Here is a 27,401-nt window from a genome sequence, read left to right as displayed (position 1 = left end):
CTGTAGTGCAGGATTCCCAGTCTCCCTTCCCTTCTCAGTTGAATTCTGCCTGCGTTCAGCCAGTGGGAGGCACTGGCAAAATATTGGAAGCCAGGGGGATGAGAGAAGCCTAAGTGTTTAGACTGCCTCTTTCTGCCTTGTCAGGCATCTCTGGCAGTGGCTATAGCTCTTCTCTGGTTCCAGTTCTCACCAGACATGGCTTCTGTGGTTCCAGTATCCACTGGTGACCCTAGCCCCTGGGCTTCAGTGATACTATGACTTCCTTTTCTTCATCTAGCCTAGGAGGGGTGGGAGCCCTGTTATTGGCTAATCTTAGGGCTGCCTTGCCTTTTTGTCTCCTGGTAGGCTTCTCACCCCTTCTATTACCTTTACTATCAGTTATTGGTATTAAAGTCCCTCTTGTTGAAGTACTCAGAATGGTTTTTGTTTTTCTAGTAAGACCTTGATTGATAAACCCTTTTAAAAAGAATTTAATAACCCTGGTGGGATTTGCTCAACGGTTAGAGCGTCAACCTGCGGACCAGAGAGTTGCGGGTTTGATTCTAGTCAAGGACACCTACCTTGGTCGAGGTTCGTCCCCGGCCCTGGTCAGATCATGCGGGAAGCAAGCAGTCAATGTGTCTCTCTCACATCGATGTTTCTCTCTCTTCTCTCTCTCTCTCCCACTCTATCAGAAGATAAATAGAAAAAAAAAATATCCTCGGGTGAGGATTAAAAAAAAAAAAATTAATAAAAAGGGGGAAAATAAATAGGAGGCAAGGTATAAGATGAAAGAAGTCTAGAAGAAGGAACTTAGAAAGAAGGGACAGAAAGATTTAAATAGAATGGCTTGATGATGAGTATTGTACTAAAGTTGTGATGACTCATTTGCTTTTACTCTTGGCTCCTTGTAGGTGGTGTGCAGATCCTGCCTTACTAAACTGTTTGAAGGAAAACAGCACCATAGTCAGGTTGGTTTTATTTTTCAGTCCTTTTCTCCCATCTACAAGTTGTATTTCCAAAACTAGTTGGTTTGTTGAGCGTGCTTTCTAGTCTGTCTTCTTCATTTTTAGTACATTGTTTCTTACATTTCTGTTTAGGTCTGCCAGAAATCGGAATTTGTTTTTTCTTAGACTGGCTGCCCCTTTCCCAAATAGTTTGATGCCACCAGCTCCTCTTCCTTAAGCTAGTGCAAGCTTATTAAACGGCAAAGGATGCTTTGAGTTTAAAAGCTAAAAAAAGGCAAAGGAAGGGATGGCATCTTGGAGCTACTGGTATATTAAAATCAGCCCTGGCCAGTTTAGCTCAGCGGTTGAGCATAATCAGAGGGTTGTGACAGTATTCCTATAAACTACTTTTCTGTGTGTGTGAATACAGTAAGATATAAATAGAACTACTTCCTCTCCTCATCTCTTCCTATCTATATGCTTCCAGAATACCCCACATAACTTTTCTTTAGCCCTCCTATCTCCCTTAACTTATGACTCAGTCAAAATCCACATCTTCCTCAACGACTAATTCAAATATCACCTCCTCCCAGAAGCCTATCCTAATATATTATCTCATGTGTGTTGACATGTGTGCATGTGTACCTGCCAGCACCCTACATCACTAAGCAGTAAACTCAACAAGAGCCAGGACTGCATGCTTACCTTTGGTGTATCCCTTCCAGGACTTGGCTTGTATTATGTATAGTAATACATATTTATTCAAATTGAATTTCATCAATAGGCAAGCAGAGGAGTTGACCGGCCCCACCCTTGAATACTAACACTAGTACCATTTTTCTATGATTGAGGCAAACACTGAGACAGTGTACATTTGCCACCTTCTTTTCTCATCTTTTCTCATCCTTTGAACTCTTTCACCTTCCCTGTAAATGTGTATATGCTATCCACCCTTTAACCCAGCTTTAGTGATTTAGAGATTGTAGATTCAGCTCCTGTGCTTAGATGTAGTAGTATTCACATCACCAAGAAAAGAAGGATCTTAGAAAAATTTAAAAGATGAGTACATATTTTAGGACTGCTAATTTCATTCTATTTTCCATTATTACAATTCATCATGTACCTTTGAGACATCTACTGTTTCCCTAGCATGGTACTAAATATTCTGGGAGAGTTAAAAGACATACACAGCCAGGCCAATGTGGCTCAGTGGTTGAATATCAACCCCATACACCAAGAGGTTACTGGTTTGATTCTCAGTCAGGGCACATGCCAGGGTTTCAGGCTTGATCCCCAGTAGGGGGCATGCAGGAGGCAGCAATTGATGTTTCTCATTGATGTTTCTGTCTCTCCCTCTCCTCTCCTCTCTCTAAAAATCAATAAAAACCTATTTTTTAAAAGAAAGATATAAAGGGGCCCTGGCAGGTTTGGCCCAGCGGTTAGAGCATTGGCCTGCAGTCCAGAGAGACCCAGGTTCGGTTCCCACTAAGGGCACGTACCTCGGTTGCAGTTTGTCCCAGGCCCTGGTTGGGTCGTGCAGGTGGCAACCACTCGATGTGTCCCTTTCACATCGATGTTTCTCTCTCTCTCTCTCCCTCCCACTCTATCTGAACAAAAAATGGAAAAATGTCCTCGGGTGAGGATAAAAAAAATAAAAAATAAAGGGAAGGGAGGAGGGAGGGCAGGATGAGATCAATCAAAGAACTTCTACGCATATATGGATAACCAATGGACACCAACAATAGTGTGGGGAAGATGGGAGGAGGGCAGGATTGGGGAGGAGGAGCTCAATGGGAAAAATAAGGAGGGACAACTGTAGTACATTCAATACTAAAGATGAGTTAAAAAAAAAAAACAAACACATTAAAAAAAAGGATATAACATACAGCTTTAGTAAAGTGTAGTGTACAGTCAAATTACATACATAGCCTGGCTGGTGTGGCTCAGTGGTCGAGCGACCCATGCACTAAGAGGTTGCTGGTTTGATTCTTAGACACAGGTCACATGCCCAGTGGGGGGCATGCAGGAGGCGGCTGGCCAGTCGATGATCTCTCTCATTGATGTTTCTATCTCTCTCTTCCTTTCTCTCTCTCTCTAACATCAGTAAAGAAAAGAAAATTATGTACGTAAATTCAAGATATGAAATAAAGTATACTAATACGGGGTGAGCAAAAGTAGGTTTACAGTTGTGAGTACGTGAAACAAAGTTTAAGTTTATTCTTGTTATTTATTTGTATTATTGTACTATTTGTCTAATTATTATTATTATGTATCCTTACTTACGATTTATTTTTTAGGTGATGATGGCTGGTAATTTAACCTATTTTTACCCACCCCTGTATATGGAATAATATATTGTTAATGCTATAGAAATTTAAAGAGTAAAAGATTCTTAATGACACAAGATTAGTCTTACAGGAAGTCATTTTTAGCTGAACATAGAAGGAATTAAAGAATTTAAATTGCTTGAGATTTGCAAAAAGAATTCCATGTCATTCAGATGACCTTCCCTAAGGCACGCAAGCAAGGCTTTTGTTGTATCTAGTATGGTGACAATCAGTAATAACATTTGAAACATTTATCAAGTACTAAGTATAATATATTTCACTTCAGTATCTTATTGAGTCCTTTACAGCTCCATGAGATTCCTTGATATTCACATAATAACATCTTAATTCAGTCTTTTATGTTCCCCCTGCAAATGTTATTAAATCAATGGTGTGCCTTATGATTAAGAAAGTATAATATAGCCCTAGCCGGTTTGACTCAATGGTTGGAGCTTCGGCCTGCGGACCAGTGAGTCCCGGTTTCAGTTCCCGCTAGGGGCACATACCAAAAAACGAAAGAAAGAAAAAGGAAGTATAATATATTCATCCTCAGTTTCAGACCTAGAAATACAGGCTTAGGTTCAGTGACTTATCAGGTGTCAGAGAAGTTAGCATTTGTAACCAGGTTTGTCTGATTCTTTTTTTTTTTTTACATTTTATTTATTTATGTATTGGATCTATTTTTTTTTTTTTAATTTATTTATGTTACAGATGTTTCTCCTTTTTTTTCCCCACTGACACCCTCCTCCCCATCCCCCCCGCCCCATCCCCGGCTTTGTTGTCCGTGACCATCAGTTATGCGTACATGCATATAAGTTCTGTGATTTATCTCTTCATTGCCCCCCGCAAACCCCTCTTCTGAGAGTTGTCAGTTCGTACCCTACTTCCACATCTCTGGGTCTACCCTATTTCTCAGACTGTTATGTTCATTATATTCCACAAATAAGTGAGATCATGTGATATTTATCTTTCTCTGCTTGGTTTGTTTCACTTAGGATAATACTCTCCAGGTCCCTCTATGTCGTCTCAAAGGATCTTTCTTACAGCTGCATAGTACTCCAGTGTGTATACGTACCACATTTTTATGCATTCATCTACTGATGGACACTTGGGCTGTTTCCAGGTCTTAGCTATTGTAAACAGTGCTGCCATGAACATGGGGGTCCATATATTCTTTCTGATTGGTGTTTCAGGCTCCTTAGGGTATATTCCTAGAAGTGGAATCACTGGGTCAAATGGCAATTCAATTTTTAATTTTTTGAGGTAACACCATAGTGTTTTCCATAGTGGCTGCATCAGTCTGCATTGCCACCAGCAGTGTACTAGAGTCCCCTTTTCTCCACACCCTCACCAACACTTGTCGTTTGATGATTTGTTGATGGTGGCCATTCTGACAGGTGTGAAGTGATACCTCATTGTTGTTTTAATTCGCATCCCTCTGATGATTAGTGATGTTGAGCATGTCTTCATATGTCTCTTGGCCTTTTGTATGACCTGTTTGAAGAGGTGTCTATTCAGCTTCTCTGCCCATTTTTAAATTGGGTTCTTTGTCTTCCTTTTGTTGAGTTGTATGAGTACTCTATTTTGGAAATTAACTCCTTATCTGATGTGTCATCAGCAGTGATGCTCTCCCATACAGTGGGTTGCCTTTCCATTTTGATGGTTGTTTCTTTTGCTGTGCAGAAGCTTTTGAGTTTGATGTAGTCCCATGTGTTCATTTTATCCTTTGTTTCTGTTGCCTTAGGTGATGTATCAGTGAAAATTCTGCTGCGTGTGATGTTCAAAATTTTGTTGCCTACATTATCTTCTAGGATTTTTATGGATTCACGGGTCACATTTAAGTCTTTTATCCATTTTGAGTTTATTTTTGTGTATAGTATAAGTTGATGGTCTAGTTTTAATTTTTTTGTATGTAGCTGTCAAATTTTTCCAATACCATTTATTAAAGAGGCTGTCTTTGCTTCATTGTATGCTCTTGCCACCTTTGTCAAATATTAATTGAGCATAATGTCTTGGGTCCATTTCTGGGTTCTCTGTTCTGCTCCACTGGTCTATATGCCTGATCTTGTGCCAGTACCAGGCTGTTTTGATTACAGTGGCTTTGTAGTATAACCTGATATCTGGTATTGTGATCCCACCTACGTTGTCCTTTTTTTTCAAGATTGCTGTGGCTATTCAGGGTCTTTTTTGGTTCCATATGAACTTTTGAAATATTTGTTCTAGTTCTGTGAAATATGTCATTGGTATTTTGATGAGGATTGCATTGAATCTATAGATTGCTTTGGGGAATATGGACAATTTAATGATGTTAATTCTTCCAATCCATGAACAAGGTATGTGCTTCCACTTTTTTATATCTTCCTGTTTCTTTTTTCAATGTCCTATAGTTTTCTGCAAATAGATCTTTTACTTCTTTGGTTAAATTTATTCCTAGATATCTTAATTTTTTTTGCTGTGATAGTAAATGGGATTTTTTTTTTTTTTTTTAGTTTCTTTTTCTGTGGCTTCATCATTGGTGTATAACAATGCCATGGATTTCTTGATGTTAATTTTGAATCCTGCTACTTTGCAAATTTTATTTATTAAGTCTAGTAGATTTTTGATTGAGTCTTTAGGGTTTTGTATGTACAATATCATGTCATCTGCAAATAATGACAGTTTCACTTCCTCCTTTTCAATTTGGATCCCTTTTATTTTTTCTTCTTGTCTGATTTCTGTGGCTAAGACTTCCAGTACTATGTTAAATAAGAGTGGCGAAAGTGGGCATCCTTGCCCTGGCCGGTTTGGCTCAGCGTTTAGAGCGTCGGCCTGCAGTCCACAGAGACCCGGGTTTGGTTCCCGCTAAGGGCACGTACCTCGGTTGCAGTTTGTCCCCGGCCCTGGTTGGTCGTGGGGGTGGCAGCCACTCGATGTGTCCCTTTCACGTCGATGTTTCTCTCTTTCTCTCTCTCCCTCTCTCCCTCTCTCCCTCCCACTCTACCTGAACAAAAAATTGAAAAAATGTCTTCGGGTGAGGATTAAAAAAAAAAAAAAAAGGAAAATGGGCGTCCTTATCTTGTTCCTGTTCTTAAGGGAAATGCTTTTAGTTTTTGCCCACTGAGTATGATGTTGGCTATAAGTCTTTCATATATGGCCTTTATTATGTCAAGATATGATCCCTCTATTCCCACATTGATGAGTGTTTTTATCAGAAATGGGTGCTGGATTTTGTCGAATGCTTTTTCAGTATCTATTGATATGATCATGTGGTTTTTATTCTTCATTTTGTTTATATGGTGTATCACACTTATTGATTTGCGAATATTGTACCAGCCTTGCATCCCTGGGATGAATCCCACTTGGTCATGGTGAATAGTTTTTTTGATGTATTGCTGGATTCAGTTTGCTAGTATTTTATTCAGGATTTTGGCATCTGTGTTCATCAGGGATATTGGCCTGTAGTTTTCTTTCTTTGTAGTGTCTTTTTCTGGTTTTGGAATTAGAATTATACTGGACTCATAAAAGGAGTTTGGGAATCTTCCTTATTCTTGAATTTTTTGAAATAGTTTGAGGAGAATGGGTGTTTGTTCTTCTTTGAGTGTTCCGTAAAACTCCCCCATAAAGCCATCTGGGCCTGGGCTTTTGTTTGCTGGAAGAGTCTTGATTACCTCTTCAATTTCCTTCATTGTCATTGGTCTGTTCAAGTTTTCTATCTCTTCCCAGGTCCAGTTTTGGGAGACTGTGTGTTACTAGAAATTTGTCCATTTCGCTTAGATTGTTGAATTTGTTGCCATATAATTGTTCATAGTATTTGTTAATGATCCTTTTTATTTCTGTGGTGTCAGTTGTTACTTCTCTTTCGAATTTCTGATTTTGTGTATTTGGGTTCTCTCTCTTTGTTTCTTGGTGAGTCTAGCTAAGGCTCTATCAGTCTTGCTTATCTTTTCGAAAAACCAGCTCTTTGTTTCATTGATCCTTTGAATTGTTTTATTGGTCTCTGTGTCATTTATTTCTGCTCTGATCTTTACTATTTCCTTCCTTCTACTTGCTCTGGGGTTTTCTTTTTGTTTGCTTTCTAGTTCTTTAAGTTGTGAGGTTAGATAGTCTATTAGAAATTTTTCTTGTTTCTTGAGGTAGGAAAGTCTGTATTCTTAACCACTATTTCATGTTACCTTCCTAGACAGTGTAGATAGCTAACTGAAACAATTTAGTCTTAGGAAATAATAGAAGTTGAATTTGGAAAAGAAGCTAGCTGATGAATAATTTGGAATTCGAGGCCGAGAAATTTGGATTTATTCTAGTAGCAGTGGGAATTACTATGGGTTGCAAGTATGGATCCTTTTGTTTTATTTAAGACGTTCTTTTATTGGTCAATTTTTGATCTGGGCTTATTTCCTGATAAATAAAATCGCCTTTTAAATTACATTTTTAGGTACCCTAGAATAAGAAATAGTTTGATAGCGCTTCCTGATGACTATAGCTGCCTTCTAAATCAAGCTTCTCATTTCAGGTAAGAAATATATATATTTTAAATTTTTTTGAGCTTTCAATTGGTATATACCACCACTAACAAACTTATTTTTTCAGCTCTTGTGAATTTGTTTTTATTGGGATATAGGGATGGGTCCTCATGGGTGGTAATACCCCACCAGGGTACTGTCCATTCTCATCTTCCTGGGATAGCTTTGGGAGCTTTATCTTTTTCTTGGAGCTGCTGCTCTTGATACCAGCAGTCTTTCCAGGTCCATGTTGAGTGGCTTCTCCTTTGAAGAAAGTTTCCTCTTTTTTGGTGATACAGTCGGCCCTTGTTTATTGTGGTTAATCAGTTCCAGACTCTACCATGATAAAGGAATTTCCACGAAGTAGGATTATTTATATACAGTCATCTCTCGCCACGTCGCACTTTGACTTCCTGGCTTCACTCTGTCGCAGTTTAGAGTGAAGCTGCGAACGTCGAAGTGTAAAGTAGTGAGAGATGGCTGTACTCCTGTTTTCTGCCTCTTCAGGGTCATTAACTGGTTCCCCTTTGGGGAAAAATTGCAAACTTGTTTTTATTTTTTAAATTTTTTTAATTCTCACTGGCGGACATTTTTTTTTGCATTTATCTTCAGATAGAGCTGGAGAGAGAGAGGGAGGAAGAGAGAGAGAAACATCAACGTGAGAGAGACACGTCAACCGGTTGCCACCCACACAACCCCAACCGTGGCTGGGACAAACCACAACTGAGGTACGTGCCCTTAGAAGGAACTGAACCCTGAAAACGGCGTTTCAGGCCTCATCGGCTGCCCTAGGAGAGTGCCGGCCGTGGCGGTGCCACGTTCCTTGTGGTGGCTGCCCACGAATCATTTGGCCCTCGGGGTGGTTCCCGGCGACCATGGCGTTTACCCTGTGCTCGCTGCTGCAGGCTACCTTGCTCTGCGTCAGTGCCATCACCGTGCTGCATGAGTAGCGTTTCCTCAAGAACATTGGCTGGGGAACAGACCAGGGAATTGGCGGGTTTGGAGAGGAGCCAGGAATTAAGTCTCAGCTAATGAATCTTACTCTGTAAGAACCGTAATGAGAGTGCCATTGATAATAGTAAACTCAATTGCAATTGTATTATTTTTACTATTTGGGTGAAGATCAGTGAGGGAAATGGAGACTCAGAAGATGAGATTCCAGTAGAAGTTATTACTTTGGTCTTTTTTGGAATATACATATCTTAGCTGGCTGTCCTTGGACTTGCAAAAATGTAAATGTGATGATAAAACCAGAGTCCCTATTTATCTGACTTTTTACCGTGTTGCACTTACAGTTTCATTACAAAAAGATCAGATCATCAGAGGCAGTTAACTGTCCAGGATTGGAATACATTTGATTGTTGACTGTTAATAAAAGTTCATGCGATGGTAAAGATTGTTCAAAGGGTGCAGAACTGTCACTTCCGTGTTTTTAGAGCTTTTTTCTCTCACTTCTCAGGGATGAATTTTTTAAAAAACTTTTGAAGTTTCTCGTGACTTAGCTATGGATGCTGAGAGAGTGATTATCCTCCTAGATAAAATTAAAGGATTTAAAAACATAATTGCTACATATAAAATGAAAAATAGGTAATTGGGATGATTGTATTTTGAACTCTTTGGTTAAATATTTTGTCTATATTGTCTTGGCTATGAAAAATTCGAATTTATAGCAGCTATTGAGGAGTAATACAATCTGACTTTAGAGAGAATTACAATTTTTTAAGTCAGATAGTCACATAGTGATTGTGTTTTTGTTTTAAATTCTTTTCATGCATTTCTTATTTTAGTAATTGGCCTGAATGATGAAACCAGTTCAGTATCTACATATTTTCATTGATAGAAAAATCTGAGTAGAAAAGTCTATGCCCTTTTTACAATGATGACTTATTTTTTGAAATCAACATAAATACTAGCCTGCAAGAGCAATCCTAAACAATCACAATTATAAACTATACTAAGAAGACTTATCTATATAAGAAGATTTTATTGTGAAGCATTTATATGTCCCCAAATTATCCATGTTTTAAATTTTTGGAGTAGTATTTTAAGAAGTATGATTCTTAATTCTTCTTTCCATCTGTCACTAGGGTATTCATGCTGGATAAATTTTTGTGGTTTTTTTTTGTTTTGTTTTTTTGTTTTGTTTTTTTTTTTTATCCTCACCTGAGGACATTTTTCTATTTTTTGTTCAGGTAGAGTGGGAGGGGGAGAGAGGAAGAGAGAGAGAAACATCGACGTGAAGGGACACATCGAGTGGCTGCCACCCGCACGACCAACCAGGGCCGGGGACAAACTGCAACCGAGGTACATGCCCTTAGCGGGAACCAAACCCGGGTCTCTCGGGACCGCAGGCCGACGCTCTAACCGCTGAGCCAAACCGGCCAGGGCTTGTTTTGTTTTGTTTTGATGTCTTAGACCATCCTATATTTTGCTCATACCATAATACAGTTTTATGCAGAAAGGTTAAAACTATGTAAATGGTTTTTCTGGAAATTATTGGTTATAATATTTTAAAGGGGATGGAATGGCACCTTTGTTTATGGGACAACATTTGTAAATAAAGTAAAATTTCCAAGTCAAGCAAAAAAAAAAAAGAAGGAACTGAACCCTGGCCTCTCTGGACCGTGGACCGACGCTCTAACCGCTAAACCAAACCGGCCAGGACTGTATTCAAATTTTATCCAAGTTGTAGCATCTGTCAGAACTTTTTTTGTTCCTTGGCGAAGTAATATTTCATTGTATGTATATGCCAGTGTTTGTTTATCTATTCATCCACTAAAGGGCATTTAAATTGTGCCCCCCTGTTGACTGTTATGAATTATACTATTATAAACATTCATGTACAAGTTTCTGTGTGAACATGTATTTTCATTTCTCTTGGGTAATTTTATCTAGGTGTGGAATTACTGGGTCTTTATGGCAATTCTATGTTTAACCTTTTTGAGGAACCACTAAACTGTTTTTCACAACTGAACCATTTTACATTCCCACTAGCAATGTATAAGGGCTCCTATTTCTCCATATCCTCACCAACACTTACTTTCTGTTTTAATTAAAGCCATTCTAGTAGCTCATTGTGGTTTCTTAATGACCAGTGATGTCAGACATCTTTTCATTTACTTGTTGGACATTTCTATATGTTTAGAGAAATATCTGTTCAAGTCCTTTGCCAATTTTGCAATTGGACTGTTTTGTTGTTGTTGTTGTTACAGTTTTTTTAAATATATTCTGGATATTAAGCCCTAATCATATTTTTAATTTGCAAATAATTTATTCCATCCTATAGGTTGGGTTTTCATATTATTCATAATGTTCTTTGATGCATAAAAGTCAATTTTCTCTCTCTCTTTTTTTTTTTTTTTTTTGTACTTTTGGTGTCAATACTAAGAATTCATTGCCAAAACTAAGGTCATTAAGATTTTCTTCTATATTTTTTTTCTCATAGATTTATAGTTTTAGCTCTTAGATTTAGGCTCTGGATCCATTTTTAGTTTATTTTAAGAATAAGATTCTTTTCAGCTGTGTCCAGTTGGTCCCAGTACTGTTATTCAAGAGACTGTTTTTCCCCCATTGAATAGTCTTGGTACCCACATTGAAAATTGATTGGTCATCGATGTTTGGGTTTATTTCTGGACTCCGAGTTCTATTCCAGTGGTCTATGTGTCTTATTTTTATGCTAGTACCACACTTTTTAATTAGCTGTACCTTTGTAGTAAGTTTTGAAATTGTAATGTTTGAACCTTCCAGCTTTATCCTTTTCATTATTATTTTGATTTTTTGGGACCCCTGCAGTTACATATAAATTTGAAGATTGACTTCTCCATTTCTGTAGTTTTCCATATCATAAAAATGGATGCCTTCCTGTATTTAGGCGTCCTTTAATTTCTTTTAGACGTTTGTAGTTTTCAGTGTGCAAGTCTTTCCCTTTTTGGTTAAATTTATTCCTAGGTATTTTATTCTTTTGGATGCTATTGTAAATAAAATTATTTTCTTTTTTTTTTTGTTTTTTTTTGTTCAAGTAGAGTGGGAGGGAGAGAGAGGAACAGAGAGAGAGAGAGAAACATCGATGTGAAAGGAACACATCGAGTGGCTGCCACCCGCACAACCGACCAGGGCCGGGGACAAACTGCAACCGAGGTATGCGCCCTTAGCGGGAACCGAACCCGGGTCTCTCAGGACCGCAGGCCGACGCTCTAACCGCTGAACCAAACCGGCCAGGGCTAAAATTATTTTCTTAATTTTCTATTTGTATTGTTCATTGTTGGTGTACTGAAACACAACTAATTTTTATGTGTTGATCATCTTATATCCTGCAACTTTGCTGGGTAGCCATAGGGATTACAGTATAGTTAATGAACGAAATTTAGTTTGAATTGATGCCAGCTTAGTTTTAATAGCATATATTAACTCTGTCTCTGATTATACTGTGCCTCAGTGTCATTCTTTCTGAATCTGTCCTGCTTGTAATTTAGTTTGATTATAGGATATATAGATTCATGTCTTTCAACAAATTTGGGGAGTTTGGGCCATTTTTTTTCTTTTGTCTTTCTAGGACTCTCATAATATATGTAAATGTTGGTATGCTTGATGGTGTCTGATAAACACCTTAGGCTTTATTCCTTTTTTTTTTATTTTAATTTTTATTTCTTCTCTGACTCATTAATTTCAATTGCCCTGCCTTAAATTCACTGATTCTTCTGTCTGCTCAAATATGCTGTTGAACCCCTCTACTAAGTATTTTATTTCAGCTTTTGTACTTAAAAAAAGTTTTTTTGATTGATTGATTTGAGAGAGAGAGAGAGAGAAACGACAATTTGAAAAAGAGAGAGAGAAACATTGACTTGTTGTTCCACGTATGCATTCATTAGTTGGGTCTTGTATGTGCCCTGACCAGAGATTGAACCTGCAACCTTGGCATATGGGGACAGCACTCTAACCAACTGAGCTACCTGGCCAGGGTTCACTGTTGTACTTTTCTGTTTTTTGAAGTTTTTATTTTTATTTATTTATTTTTAACCTTTATTGTTGAATGTAATACAGATGTTCCTCATTTTTCCCCATTGACCTCCCTCCTCCCCCCTCCTGCCTTTTCCCACACTATTATCTGTGTCCATTGGTTATGCATATAAGTTCTTTGGTTTATTTCTTCCCACGCCCCAACCCCTTTCCCTTTGAGTTTTGTCAGTCTAGCAATGAATTTGTACTTCTTAATCCCCTCACCTTTTCACCCATTCTCCCAGCCCCCCTCCCATCTGGCAACCAACAAAATGTTCTCTGTATCTATGAGAATGTTTCTGCTCTGCCTGTTCATTTTGTTTGTAGATTCCACTGTCGATAGATATGTATTCATTGCCGTTTTGTTTGTTCATATATTTTATCTTTTTCTTCAAAAAAGACCCTTCATCATTTCATACAATGGTTTGGTGGTGATGAACTCCTTTAACTTTTTTTTTTGTCTGGGAAACTCTGTATATGGCCATTGATTCTAAATGACAGCTTTGCAGGATAGAGTAATCTTGGTTGTAGGTTCTTGCTTTTCATCACTCTGAATATTTCTTGCCACTCCCTTCTGGCTTGCAAAGTTTCTTTTGAGAAATCAGCTGACAGCCTTATAGGAACTCCCTTGTAGGTAACTAAATGCTTTTCTCTTGCTGCTTTTAAGATTCTCTCTTTGTCTTGAACCTTTTGCATTTTGATGATGATGTGTCTTGGTGTGGGCCTCTTGGGGTTCATCTTGTTTTGGACTCTCTGTGCTTCCTGGACTTGTATGTCTGTTTCCTTCACCAAGTTAGGAAAGTTTTCTGCCATTATTGTTTCAAACAGGTTTTCGATTTCTTGTTCTCTCTCTTCTCCTTCTGGCACCTCCAAGATGCGAATGTTGGCACGCTTGAAGTTGTCCCAGAGGCTCCTTACACTATTCTCACTTTTTAGGATTCTTTTTTCTTTTTGCTGTTCTGATTGGGTGTTTTTGCTTTCTTATATTCCAAATCAATGGTTTGCTTCTTGGTGTTACCTACTCTACTATTGAATCTGTGTAAATTATTCTTTATTTCAGTGAATGCTTCCTTCATTTCTGACTGGTCCTTTTTTATGCTCGAGGCCCTCACTAAGTTCATTGAGCATCCTTAGAAGCAGTATTTTGAACTCAGCATCTGTTAGGTTGCTTATCTCCATTTCGCTTAGTTCTTTTCTTAGGGTTTTGTTCTGTTCTTTCATTTGGGACCTGTTTCTTTGTCTCCTCATTTTGGCTGCCTCCCTGTGTTTGTTTCTGTGTATTACTTAACGAGCGGTATGGGGCTATCTGAGACCAGATGCTGCTTGTTTGAAATAATTTAGGAAAACCTGAAGCAGGATCCAAGACAGGCCAATCCTATTGTAAAGCAACTGGCAACAGCTTGGGTGGGCCTGAAAGTTGGGTGGGGCGGGGCCTCAGGGAATCACCAGGGCAGGGCTACCAGTGTGAGCCAGGTTGCTGAATTCCCAGATATGGCGGGTGTCTGTCGCCCCAGGGAAGGGCTCACCAAAGGAACAAAGGCCTCTGACAGCACGTTTGTCCCAGAGAAAGCCCCCTCTCCAGCCCTCGCTCCAATGCCAAACAGCTCAGTTCTTCCCTGTATGTCTCTGGTGCCCCTCGAGCTGCCTCCTCTCCAAGCTTAGAAGGAGAGAATCCAACAAGTCTGTGCGCAGGCCCTTTAAGGAGCTGCCTGGGGCTCCAGCCACGTCACCCTCCCTGAGCCTCAGTTCCCGCTGGTTTTTCCAGCCAGAGGTTATGGGGACTTCTCTTCCTGGCACTGGAACCCTGAGCAGGGTGCCTGGTGTGGGACGGGGACCCCTCAGTCCTCAGGGAGGACCTTTCCAGCCGAGGTATCCTCCTGATTTTTGTGTGCCACACGTAGGTGTGGGACCAGCCCGTCCACCGCCGCCCCTCCTACCAGTCTTGATGTGGCTACTGCTTTAATTCCGTAATTGTAGGACTTCCATTCAGCTTGATTTCAGGCGGTTTTGAATGATGGTTGTTCTGTAGTTTAGTTGTAACTCTGATGTGGTTGTGGGAGGACGTGATACCACGTTTACCTATGCCGCCATCTTGACCTGTTTTTTGAGGTTTTTAAATAATTTGTCTTTACTGATATTTCCTAGTACATATATTTTCCTAATTTCCTTTAGTGCTTTGTCATTGGTTTTCTTCAGCTCTTTTAACATATATAAGAGAGCTAATTTATTTTTCTTTAATGATTTTTAGAGAGAGAGGAAGGGAGAGGGAAAGAGAGACAGAAACATTGATGAGAGAGAACATCAATTGGCCGCCTCCTACATGCCCTGCACTGGGCATTTGGCCCACAGCCTGGGCATGTGCCCTGACCAGGAATCGAACTGGCAACCTCTTCATGCAGGGATCGACGCTCAACCACTGAGCCACACCGGCTGGGCTAAGAGAGCTAATTTAAAGTCTTTGTTTATTAAGTCTGTGTCTGGGCTTCCTCAGAGATGATTTCTGTCAGTTTCTTTTTTTCCTGTGAGCAGGCCACACTTTTTTGTTTCTTTTTAAGCTTTGTAAGTTTTGTTGAGAACTGGATGTTTTGAATAGTATAATCTAGTAACTCTGGAAATTCTCCCTCGACCCCTACCCCAGGAATTGCCATTGTCACTTAATAAGGCAGCTGTTACTGTTCAGTGACTTTTTCAAACTGTTTTTGCAGACTTTATTCTTTGTGTGTTCACTGAAGTCTTTGTACTATTATTTCTGTGATTAGCCAGTGAATTGTCAGAGATTTCCTTAAATTCCTGGATCCAATAAGGAAAGAAAAGAGGCGTGTCCAGTGTGGCTCAGTGGTTGAGCATCAACCCATGCACCAAGAGGTTACCAGTTAGATTCCTGGTCAGGGCACATGCCCAGGTTGTGGGCCAAATCCCCAGTGTGGAGCATGCAGGAGGCGGCCAATTGATTTTCTCTCTCATCGATGTTTCTATCTCTCCCTCTCCCTTCTCTCTAAAATCAATAAAGAAAAAAAAATTTTTTTTTATTTAAGAAAAGAGCCCTGGCAAGCGTGGCTTAGTGGTTAGAGCATTGGCCCATGCACCAAAGGGTCATGGGTTCGATTCCCAGTCAAGGTTATTTACCTAGGATGCAGGTTTGATCCCTGGCCCCAGTTCGGGGCTTGTGCAGGAGGTAACCAATCAATGTATCTCTCACACGATGTTTCTATCTCCACCCCCAGCCACTTTCTTTAAAAGTAAATAAGTGGAAAAAAAAATATTCTCAGGTGAGAAGTAACAAAAAAAGAAAAGAAACAATAGTAAAAAACATTCTGTCTCTAAATCACTCCACCATCACTGCCAAGGAAGTCACTTCAGCCCATGGAGGTAGAAACAATGACCAGTCTCTGTGCCCAGCCTCTCAGCGAACTGCCAGGCAGAACCATATTTATAACCTGATTTTCCTGATTTTTGAGGACAAGATTCCTATTGCCCATCCTGGCACTAGCAGCCGCACCAGGATTACAGTCAGCCACTCCCATAGCTAATTACTATGGATCTGGGGGATAGGGGATGCTAACTGCTACAATTCACTGACATTTGCCAGTCTCTTTCTTTTTCAGCTAGTCCTTTGGACACTGCAATTTTTCTTCTACACTCCAGAGTTCCAGGATAGTTGCTTCAGTCATTTTTGCCAGATCAGTAGTTGTTTCAGTAGAGGAATTGATTCCTGGAGCTCCCTACTCCACCATCTATGACATCTCTCCTTAATATTTTTTAAGCTCTAAGACCTTTCTTTCTCTCTCTCTCTCTCTCTATATATATATATACACACACACACACACACACACACACACACACACAGCATTCTAAGAATCATTGTTCATTCATAAATCTTTAAACACTGTTTTAGCCCTGGCCGGTTTGGCTCAGCCGTTAGAGCGTCGGCCTGTGGTCCAGAGAGACCCGGGTTCGGTTCCCGCTAAGGGCACGTACCTTGGTTGCAGTTTGTCCCTGGCCCTGGTTGGGTCCTGCAGGTGGCAACCACTCGATGTGTTTCTTTTACATCGATGTTTCCCTCTCTCTCTCCCTTTCACTCTGTCTGAACAAAAAATGGAAAAATGTCCTCCGTGAGGATAAAAATAAAAAGAAACCTAAATGCATGCATTTCAGTGTGGTAACCACAATCATTCACTGAAAAAAACACTGAAGAACTCTTTTTCTCCAAATAAAATCTATATAGAATCCCATTGTAACAGTAAAACAGATAATAGCATTGTAACTCAAGTTCAAACCTGGATAATGGAGAAAAAGGGAGTACACCCCCTTAGCCTCTTTTGGCACCATGCCCCTCTACCTCCGTCAGATTAAACACTACTCTAAAGCAGTATTTCTCAAACTTTTCTTTATCTTCCTCTTCCTTTTCACTGATAATTTTCAAATTAAAAAAATAAGAAAACTGGGATAATTGGGACTGATGAGAATCAAAAAACAAATTACATTCTACTCATTACTAATATCATGTGTGAATTACCTGTTAATTACTTTGTAAGATAAGCTTAAACACGTGATTCTCTATGATAAGAAGGTCCTCTAAAGTTAACAATAATTTTTGTTTTACACTTACCTTATTATAATATGACTTAAGTTATTTGAGTAGTATAAATTCATGAGCAGGGTACTACCAATGAAATGTCAGTAAGTGGAGAAAATATATCTGTTTTATCCATTGATATATGAATATTTCATATTTTAATCACAATGCATCATGTTTTGAAAATAATAAGCCAAAATTACTATTGATATAATTATGTATCCTTGACACTCAGGTGGCATCACACTACCACCCATATCAAACCAGACTGTAATGGTGACATAAAGTTAGCAGTGACTTGTAATCAAAAGGCAAGAATCTCAGCAGCCTGAAAGTCAAAGCCCATTCAACACTTTGTTGACAATGTACTGGTAATAAAGCATCCTTTTCCCAAATTAGAGGAATTCCAAAGCTCAGTTAGGAGTTTTGTAATGTCACTAAGCATTGTCCTGCATCCAAACTTCATAGTAAACTTAAATTAATTAGAACTCCCAGTAAACACAACTAACTCTTAAATTTGTTTTAAGGATACCAATTACTGTACAAGGTGACGATTAGTAGTCCTTAGTCATGTGTTAAATAATTTGCTATAATTTGAAGGACCCCGAAGTAAGGGATTACAGTTGAGAATAATTTTGAGGGCTTAAAGGGCCTTTCTTTGGCCTACTTTGAGATTCAGTGCCCTACTGAAATGACTAAGGAATTCTTTGAGCCAGGAAGCCAGGGGATTTAAATGGCCCAGCCAGGGCTCGAGCAGTTTATATTCCAGCCTCTGCTACTAGATAGAATTGATCTTAGTTTCGATGCTTATCTCATGCAGATTAAGGTCAACCAACTGAAGAAGTGGTTGAATCACTTTCTCTCTCAACCTCAAAAAATTAGCTACATGATTCAAAGATTGCATCCAGCTCTAAATTAAGTGATTTTTCTATCTTAGGGCTGTATAGCTATCCCAGAAGCCAGGTGAATAGGTATTATTTCCCAGGCATTAAAAGGTATCTATTGCCCTGGCCCGAGTGGCTCAGTGATTAGAGTGTCAGCCCTCAGACTGAAAGGTCTCAGGTTCAATTCCTAGTCAAGGGCACTTACCTGGGTTGCAGGTTCGATCCCTGGCCCTAGTCAGGGTGCATGTGAGAGGCAACCAATCGATGTGCCTCTCTCTCTTTCTCACTGTCTGTCTGTCTCTGTCTGTCTGTCTGTCTCTGTCTCTCTCCAAAAATCAATGGAAAAAATATCCTCGGGCGAGGATTAGCAAAATAAAATAAAGAGGTATCTGTCTATCATGCTGTTGGCTCTCAGAAAGATCTGAAAAGAGTGTCAATCATTATTCACAGTGAACTCCTGGATGATATTATTACTTACTGGTTTCAAGTAAAAATGAAAATAAATCTTATGATCTCTTCCAGTTTTATTGTCACCACTAGTTTACATTAAGACTGAGCTATCTCTAGTGTAGTGTGGCCACTCAGTTGTTAATCTTCGGGCATCGCCCCCATTTTCCTCTATAAGATGGCTAGTGACTCAGCCATCCTGTTCTAAAGGTGAAAGAAGATGTGGGCTTTATCACAAAAGAGCTATAGCCTGGCTGGTATGGCTCACTGATTGAGCGTCGACCCATACACCAAGAGGTCACCGTTTTAATTCCCGGTCAGAATACATGCCCAGATTGTGGCCCAGATCCCCAGTGGGGGGCATCTCATTGATGTTTCCATCTTTCTCCCCCTCTCCCTTCTTCTCTCTCTAAAATCAATAAAGAAAAAAAAATTTTTTTAGAAAAGAGCTACAATTAACGTTTTGGAACAATTCCCTGGAAGTGAAAATACTTATGCACAGAGTCCCTTTGTGCCTGTGTAACAGTGGTAGATTTTTTTTTAAATTTTGCCTAAGAAACTGGGGATCGGAAAATAAATTAATACCCTATTGGAGAATCTCACACTATTGTGGGCCTTGCTGGATTTATTTACTTGATACTGCCCAAATTAAGGAATTTTTGATGTTTCCATTGTGCCTAGTATACAAGGTCCATTTTAATAGATAACCATTATCACTTTATATTATTATTATTTTTAAATCCTCACCAGAGGATATTTTTCCATTGATTTTCAGATAGAGTGGGAAGGAAGGAAGGAAGGGGAAACAGAGAAAGAGAAAGACATACATCAGTTGGCTGCCTCCCACATGACCCCAACCAGGGCTGGGGACAAACCGCAACCAAGGTACATGCCCTTGACTGGAATTGAACCTGTGACTCTTTGGTCCAAGGGCCGACGCTGTAACTGCTGAGCCAAACTGGCAAGGGCCCAATATCACTTTATTTCAAAGAATGATACTCCCTTTGAGGGGCATTATAGCAAGGCTGTACCATACCACTATGTAAGATGGTAATATCTCAAAGTACTAGTTTCAAGTAAGTCAACTCTCACTTTTTTCTTCCTAAGACTTGTTGTGTTTCCAGATGGAAAGGGGCATCAACTATCAACTCAAAGACTGCAGTCTTGATTATTTCAACCCTAAAGATCTCAATACCTTGAATAAATTGGGGGATAAATATGTTTGAACACTAACTGCAAATTGTGATTTAAAAATATTGTGCGTCTACAAAGTCATATTGCTCCAACATAGGACACAAGTTTGGCTAAACAAATTGAGGAGGAGGCAGTTGACTATAAATTGGTCATGTCAGGTGAAGACTGGATTCTATAAATACATCTCAATCTCAAGGCATATTTAATTGCCTAGCTTTTTGAGAATTATCAGGACACTGTATTTAGTAATAAATTTTCTTACTTTGGAAAGCGATGAAAACATGTTTCATTGCTAACTGGATATGTTATGTTTTTTTTGTTTCTCCACCATACTGAATATTTTCTTCCCTTTTGAGGTGCCCACGGTCAGCAGATGATGAGCGAAAGAACCCTGTCCTTTGTCTTTTCTGTGGGGCGATACTATGTTCTCAGAACATTTGTTGCCAAGAAACCGTGAATGGGGAAGAGGTTGGAGCTTGCATTTTTCATGCACTTCACTGTGGAGCTGGAGTATGCATTTTCCTGAAGTGAGTAGGCATGATCTGGAAGCTTCATAATTAACTTAGGGAATTTGGGTTCAATCTGGATGCTGTTATGGCAGGACAGTGTGTTGATAGGAAATGATATCACATGAGATTGCATTTGAGAAGATAGTAAAAATAAGTAGTAAAAAAATTAAAAGTAGGGTGCTGCTCAGATTTTCATTATTTGTGGAAAATTGAAACAAATAATTAATAATAGACTTTTTATTGTGTAGTACTCAGATATAGGGAAAGTACTTAGAGTCCTAAAACTTTTATTTTAAAAGTATGTAAATTGTTACTTTAAGTTGTCCTTTGAATATTTTCATTCTCTTCATTTCCTCTACAACTAGCTGTTGTTTACCCTGGTCTTTCAGCGAAAGACCGAGAGTAGAACAGTAAGTCACTCTTTTATGAAAGAAGAGTACAAGTTACTCTTGTGAGATAAAATTCAGAAGGATGCTTGTGCTTTTACTTTCCATTCTCCCCATGTAATGTAGTTTCTGTTTACATGAGCACTAATGTTTGAGTACCTATGGCATATATAACCATTATTTGTAGGTTACAATTGGAATAAGAGGAGTGACTGCATGGAAGCCAAACCCCAATACCTATTGTCTTCTTCTAGGGAACCTACAGCGAGTAAACCTACTCCCTAGTCCAGCTGTTTATTTTATAATTTCTCTCTATAGTACTTATAACCGGGGAAACAGCATTGTTTTTTGTGTCTCCATTTCTCTGCTGTAAGAGTCCCAAGTACCTTCAAAGTGGCATTATAGGGGGTTGGTTCTAACTTGAAAAGGTTTGGCACTTCTCTAGCTGACCTTTCTGGCCCGAGGTTATTAGGCTGGGAGATGGGTTCTTCTGCTTAGCTTTCTCCCCACCTCCAGTTCATAGATCAAGAAACAACTCCAGTCACCATTTTCCAGCGTATCTATGACTCAATCGTAGGACAACCTCCTTCCTCTCTTCAGTATATGCAGTCACTATTACTGATCCCATATCTCTAAATCCAGTGATCCTTTCCCATAGCTTTAACAAAAATAGTAATGTTTATACTCTTTATTTAGACAAAACACAGTTTAGTCTATTTGTTTATGTTTATATTGTCTTTATACTGAATTCCTAACAGATATTGGCGATGTCTTTTCTTTAGATTAACTTTGATGCAGTGCCTATCATTTACACACATGCACTTAATAATATTTCCTATTGATTGTTTTGTCCTTCAGAATCAGAGAATGCAGAGTGGTCCTAGTTGAAGGTAAAGCCAGAGGCTGTGCCTATCCAGCTCCTTATTTGGATGAATATGGAGAAACAGATCCTGGCCTGAAGTAAGATTTTTTTTTTCAAATTTTAGTCACATTATTATATGTGGGTGGTAATAATTCTTTAAACACAAGCTAATGCTAAATATTGAAAGAGATTTTTAAATAGCTTAAAATTAAAAATATTAAATGTCATCCTAAATGTAACATATAATTACATAATTTTCAACCACTTTGTGCTTCTCTAAAATTTGAAGCTAATACATCTCCAAAATTTTTAAACATGCCAACCATCCTAATGTTTGCAGGCTCTATTAACTTTAATCAACCATTCTTTTTTTTTTTTTAATCCTCACCCGAGGACATTTTTCCCTTTTTTGTTCAGATAGAGCAGGAGGGAGAGAGAGGAAGAGAGAGAGAGAGAAACATCAATGTGAAGGGACACATCGAGTGGCTGCCACCCGCACGACCAACCAGGGCCGGGGACAAACTGCAACCGAGGTACGTGCCCTTAGCAGGAACCGAACCCGGGTCTCTCTGACCGCAGGCCGACACTCCAACCGCTGAGCCAAACCGGCCAGGGCTAATCAACCATTCTTAATAATTACTTAGGAAGTTTAATTGACACTGATATATAAAGAAAAAAATCTGTAGTGTCCAGTGAGGGACTTCGGTTTAAAAGGGATATTCATTGTTTCCATTGCAATACTTGAAACTTTTGATTAGCCAGCTATATCAGCCTTCTTTGCTTTAGCAAAGCAAAATATTTAGAATCCTGAATTTTTCTGTATCCTTCCTGGTGTTAGGTACTACAGGACTGCTCATGACTTACGAGAAAGAGGAGATAAGGCACAATGGTCCCAAAAGTACATATAGAGAAAGTTTAAATGTTCTTACCATAAACTCTCTTTGTTTAACTGAAATTTTGTTCTTTTGAAATATTACTCAGAATGAATAGGCTTATTAGATAGAACCTCTTTGATCATCCAGAGACCTTTTTTTTTTTTAATCCTCACCCGAGGAAATTTTTCAATATTTTGTTCAGATAGATTGGGAGGGAGAAAGAGAGAGAGAAACATCGACATGAAAGGGACACATCGAGTGGTCGCCACCCACACGACCCAACAACTGAGGTACGTGCCCTTAGTGGGAACCGAACCCGGTTCTCTCCAGACTGCAGGCTGACACTCTAACTGCTGAGCCAAACCGGTTGGCCAGGGCCAGAGACTTGTTTTTATTGTGACCTACAGAGATACTCTGGATTTTAAGAATCTGAGAAAAAAAAAAATCTAAGTTGTGAAAGTTGTTAGTGGTTGAGGATAAGAGATCTAATTTGTTCCAGAAAGGTACAAAAAGCAGAATTTTAAACTTAATTAGGCAGTTTAAAAATACCCAGCTAGCCAAGACACTCGAGTGCCTCAGGAATGAGAATCTCACAGTTCTCCATTATTGGCAACACCAAATTTGAGTCATTTTAGATTAGATTTGTTAATATAGTGTTACAAACAGTGCAGCCTTAGAATTGTTGTAGAGTAATTTGATTTAAATATTTGCTAGTTGGGATGGGGAAGAGGGTGTCTAGGGGGGGAAAAGGAGAAACATCTGTAACAAAAATAAATAAATAAAAATTGAAAAGGGGAAAAAAAAGAGTTGGAGTAGGTGAACTATAAAAATATTTAAAAATTAAATAAGTATTTGCTAATCACCAGCAAGATTGTTGTGTCATAAGGACAGCTATAACCAAGTATTTCTGAGGAGCAGAATATAATTTAGGGCTGAGTGTTACATCTCAGATCTAATCTTTTACTATGCAAAGATGAGAAATCAAAGCTGGATAAACTAAATGAACCCAAAAAGCCATTAGAGCTCCTCTCAGACTAACCACCCCCTAAAAAAATAGAGCTGCTTCAAGTTACAAACCTTTCTGGCCATTTCAATGAGGTCCTGTAATGCTCATAGTATACTTGAATTATTTTCTAAATAACCAAGGAGTAAATTTCTGCTTCAAAAGCTAATTAACCTATCAAGTTCTTAGTGATCAATGGTGAAAGGAAAATATCCCTTTTATTTATTTATTTTTGTTGTTGTTGTTGTTAATCCTCACTCAAGGATATTTTTCTGTTGATTTTTAGATGGAGGGAGGGAGGGAGGGAGGGAGAAACATCAGTGTGAGAGAGACACATTGATTGGTTGCCTCTTGCACTACCACTGAGCCAAATTGGCCAGGGCAGGAAATATCCCTTTTAAAACCCTGTCCTAGTGATTCTTCCCAGCTCCAAGAACAACTCAAGAATTCAGGCTAATTTAGGTAACAAAGTATGGCAATTACTTGATCGAACTTACATGTTGTTTTTTTTCCCCTGAAGGAGGGGCAACCCCCTTCATTTATCTCATGAGAGGTATCGGAAGCTCCATTTGGTGTGGCAACAACACTGCATAATAGAAGAGATTGCTAGGAGCCAGGAAACTAGTCAGACGTTATTTGGATTCAACTGGCAGTCATTATGAACTCCAACCCTGCCTCGAGACAATCACGAATGAAGATTATAATGAAGACTGATTCAAAATTATGGAGACCTATCTGAGGGCTGGGGAAGGGTTGGAGGGTCTTTTGCTCCTTGTCCAGTGTGTCCAGATTTATATAAATCAATAAAATATTCCTTAATGGAGTATTGCTTTCAATTAGTGAACATACGCTTAAAGGAAAGAAAGAACATAGACTAGTCTGTTTTGTGTTCTAGAACACTAAAGAAATGCTTCTTCACCCCGAGTATCTGATTCCTCTAAATATATCCAGAAAACTCATTTTCCTTCCTAACCTGCCCTATTTCATTTCATCTCCCTGATCTAGGAAGTCACATCAAGCAGTTGTGGACGTTTTTAAATATTAGTTAAATCTTTTATAATGTCATTATTGGCGTTCTCTCCCTCACTCCCTCAGTTTAGCTTAGCTAACATTGGATCACTGACAAGATTCTAATAATCTGTGATTTTCTTCCTTGCAGCTAGAGAGGAATTGCAGAAACCATGCAGTATACTTTCATTGAAAAAGTTCTGTAATTCGTAAAGTTTTCCAAAAAGTACATTTTTAGTCATTTATCTTTAAAGGAAATACCCCTAATGGGCCACTTACTGTTTCAGTCAGAATTTAAACTAAATCTCTTTATGGAGAGAGTTGCCACTTTTAAGGAAAATTTCTGCCAGGGTTAGGATAGTGCATTTATTATTCATCCCTGATGAGACAAAAGTCTATCTATAATCCTCACCTCTGACCATAAATAGCTTTGATAAGTTTTGAAATTATACTTAATATTTTCCAAAGGCAAGTTTCTGAAATGAGTTCACTTATCTCTTGATGTGGTACCATCCTATTTGACTCAGAAATCTGATGCAGTTCTGATGTAAACTATACAATGAAGAAAGGAAAATCCCCTCAGTGAATGAGGACAATCAGATTTAAGCCGATTCTGCAACCTCCTAGGTCTGTAAAAGACTAATCCTTCATTTGTTATCCGTGTGTAACCTTTTCATAAACTGATTTTTATGACTAGTACAAACAACCAAGAAAGCCATGTGATCAATAGTCTGTGTCCTGTTATAACATGCTGCGGTTGAGCCATCTTGCTTGTAATCGAGTTCTCCCAAATCTGTGCATACTTTATCAAGAACTAACGATGTAAAACAGGAGACAGAAGACAGATTGAAATCTCCCATTTTAGCTTCTGTTGTCTATGGGTAATGTTAGGAGTTTGAAAGATGCATTCAGAGATCATCTTATTTTGCCTTTGGTGACTACTGTCATATGTGTGTATAAATGTTTTCCTACCTTCTTTGTGCTCAGCAAAGGCAAGCAACTAAAAATATGTTTGTGAAGTGATTGATGATGCACATTTGGGGTTAGATTTTTTTGGTATTTCTATATAAAGTAAAGAAAAGGTGGGTTTTGCAGTAAGGGTTGGCATGGACAGGCATCAGAATCACAATCATGATTTTCTACTTGAATAATTATTGAGAACGTATCAAGAAATAGATTCAACTTCACTGAACAGTTTGTAACAATTGATGGGTGAGGACTAGAAAATTCAGTATTCAGTGTGTCAAAGTTGCCAGTATGATTAAGTGATCAGAGCATTCCCCTTTATTTCTTATATAATTTTGTTGGATGGATTGGCTGACTGGGAAGTCTGAGCCAGAACAGGCAACAGAAGACACTGACTTCTGTGCCCTAGTTAATTGGCCCCAGTTTAGCAACAATCAACTGAATTTTTATTTCTATTCTTTTTATATTCACTTCATATCCTGGGGTTAAGCTCTCAAGCTGCCAGAAGGACTATGCTGCAATGGCCAGTCAAACCTTTACTGCCAAAGAACCTACTTCATATTGAGTTCCACTTGCTGAGATTGATTCAGATCTCTGCACCGTAGATGAACATTTGTCTCGGTGCTGCCCCAGCCCAAGGGATTTCTAATTACATTCAAATACCCTAGTGATTTGTCTTCATCATTGCAAACAATTTAATTATGCTTATGAAATTTATTTACAAAATGAGCAAAAAGTCACTTTATTTTCTTTAGTGTAAAATGTGGAGGAACTAGTTCAACAGGATGGCTCCAAAACTGTGTTTTTCTAATGTTTGGTGAGGGGCCAGCAGGAATTTTTATGATACAGTGAAGGAAAGCATATATCTGTATAATTAATTTATTATGTTGGTGTATGAGCTGTGAGTTCACCATTTAGTGGTCATTTGTCATTTCATAACAACTATGCATTTGGTTCACTGTGATGATTATATTTAGTGACTGCAACATGTTTATACCACTGATTCAAATTCCATCTATGATGAAGTTATACAAATAATGCATATATTGATATCTTTTATTGCAAAATGTAAATTTAAAACTTGTATAATGTTCTTGTGCTTTTGAAATAAAATATATGTGTATATTTAAAAAGAAAAAAGGGACTTCTTATGTTTGGGGATTGGGTTTGAAGTATAAAAATCTATACCTAGAAAGATGCTCTAGTATAGTTTGTATAGATTTTAGAGCGAGAGGAAGGGGAGAAAGAGAGAGAAAGAGAAACATCTGTGTGAGAGAGAAACATCAATCAGTTGTTTCCTCTATGCACCCTGATTGGGAATTGAACCTGCAACATTTTGCTGTACAGGATAATGCTCCAGCCAACTGAGCCACCCAGCCAGGGCTCAAATTCTTTAGAAGACATATTTAGTGTAATGGTCTCCAAACTTTTTAACCATACACTCCATATACATAATGCATGTTTAAAAGTTATTTTAACTTATGGTTATTTTCCATATTCATGCAGTACTGCACTAATACATTAAGTACATTGCCTCAAAATGGAAAATTTTAAAAATCTGTTGAAATTAGACTATTTCTACCTAAACATCTTCCAGGTAAATCTATACATCCCTTTGGGTAGCACACCCTATGCGGAGACAACTGTCTAAAGCAGCACTGTGCAGAAGACTGCTGCAGTGATGGAAATGCTCTGTGTTTGCACTCTGTTGTGGTAGTCCCTGTCTTTAGGCACCTATTTGAAATGTGGCTAATGCAATTGAGGACCTGAATTTTTCTTAACCCTTTTTTTTATTTAAATCCTCACCCAAGGATATTATTACATTTATTTTCAAACAGTAGGAGAGAGAGAGAAAGAGAAACATTGATGTGAGAGAGACACATTGATTGGTTGCCTCCCACATGACCCCAATCAGGGCCAGGGATTGAACTGCAACCGAGATACATGCCCTTGGCTATAATTGAA

General features: G+C 38.7%; 1 protein-coding gene and 1 pseudogene across 10 annotated transcripts in view; both read left to right on the top strand.

Moving 5' to 3' along the window:
* Nucleotides 1-25,031, top strand: part of UBR1 (ubiquitin protein ligase E3 component n-recognin 1) — a 143,599-nt gene extending 118,568 nt beyond the window's left edge. For 6 of the 10 annotated variants that reach the window (XM_036245916.1, XM_036245942.1, XM_036245936.1 and 3 more), the window contains 5 exons: nt 894-950; nt 7,665-7,742; nt 20,184-20,354; nt 21,581-21,682; nt 23,983-24,139. In XM_036245916.1, coding sequence (XP_036101809.1) covers nt 894-950; nt 7,665-7,742; nt 20,184-20,354; nt 21,581-21,682; nt 23,983-24,124 — 550 coding nt within the window. In that variant the 3' untranslated portion in view covers nt 24,125-24,139. Of the gene's footprint in view, nt 1-893; nt 951-7,664; nt 7,743-20,183; nt 20,355-21,580; nt 21,683-23,982; nt 24,224-24,997 lie in introns of those variants that run through there. The other 4 variants (XM_036245909.1, XM_036245920.1, XM_036245932.1 and 1 more) reach the window with 3 other exon arrangements.
* LOC118619231 lies at nt 8,422-9,110 on the top strand (annotated as a pseudogene).
* Nucleotides 25,032-27,401: the final 2,370 nt, after the last annotated feature.

This window comes from Molossus molossus, unplaced genomic scaffold, assembly GCF_014108415.1.
Source record: "Molossus molossus isolate mMolMol1 unplaced genomic scaffold, mMolMol1.p scaffold_m16_p_1, whole genome shotgun sequence".
In the NCBI taxonomy this organism is placed as follows: domain Eukaryota; kingdom Metazoa; phylum Chordata; class Mammalia; order Chiroptera; family Molossidae; genus Molossus; species Molossus molossus.
Note: the sequence above shows the minus strand (reverse complement) of the source record. Positions and strands in the feature narration are given on the sequence as shown.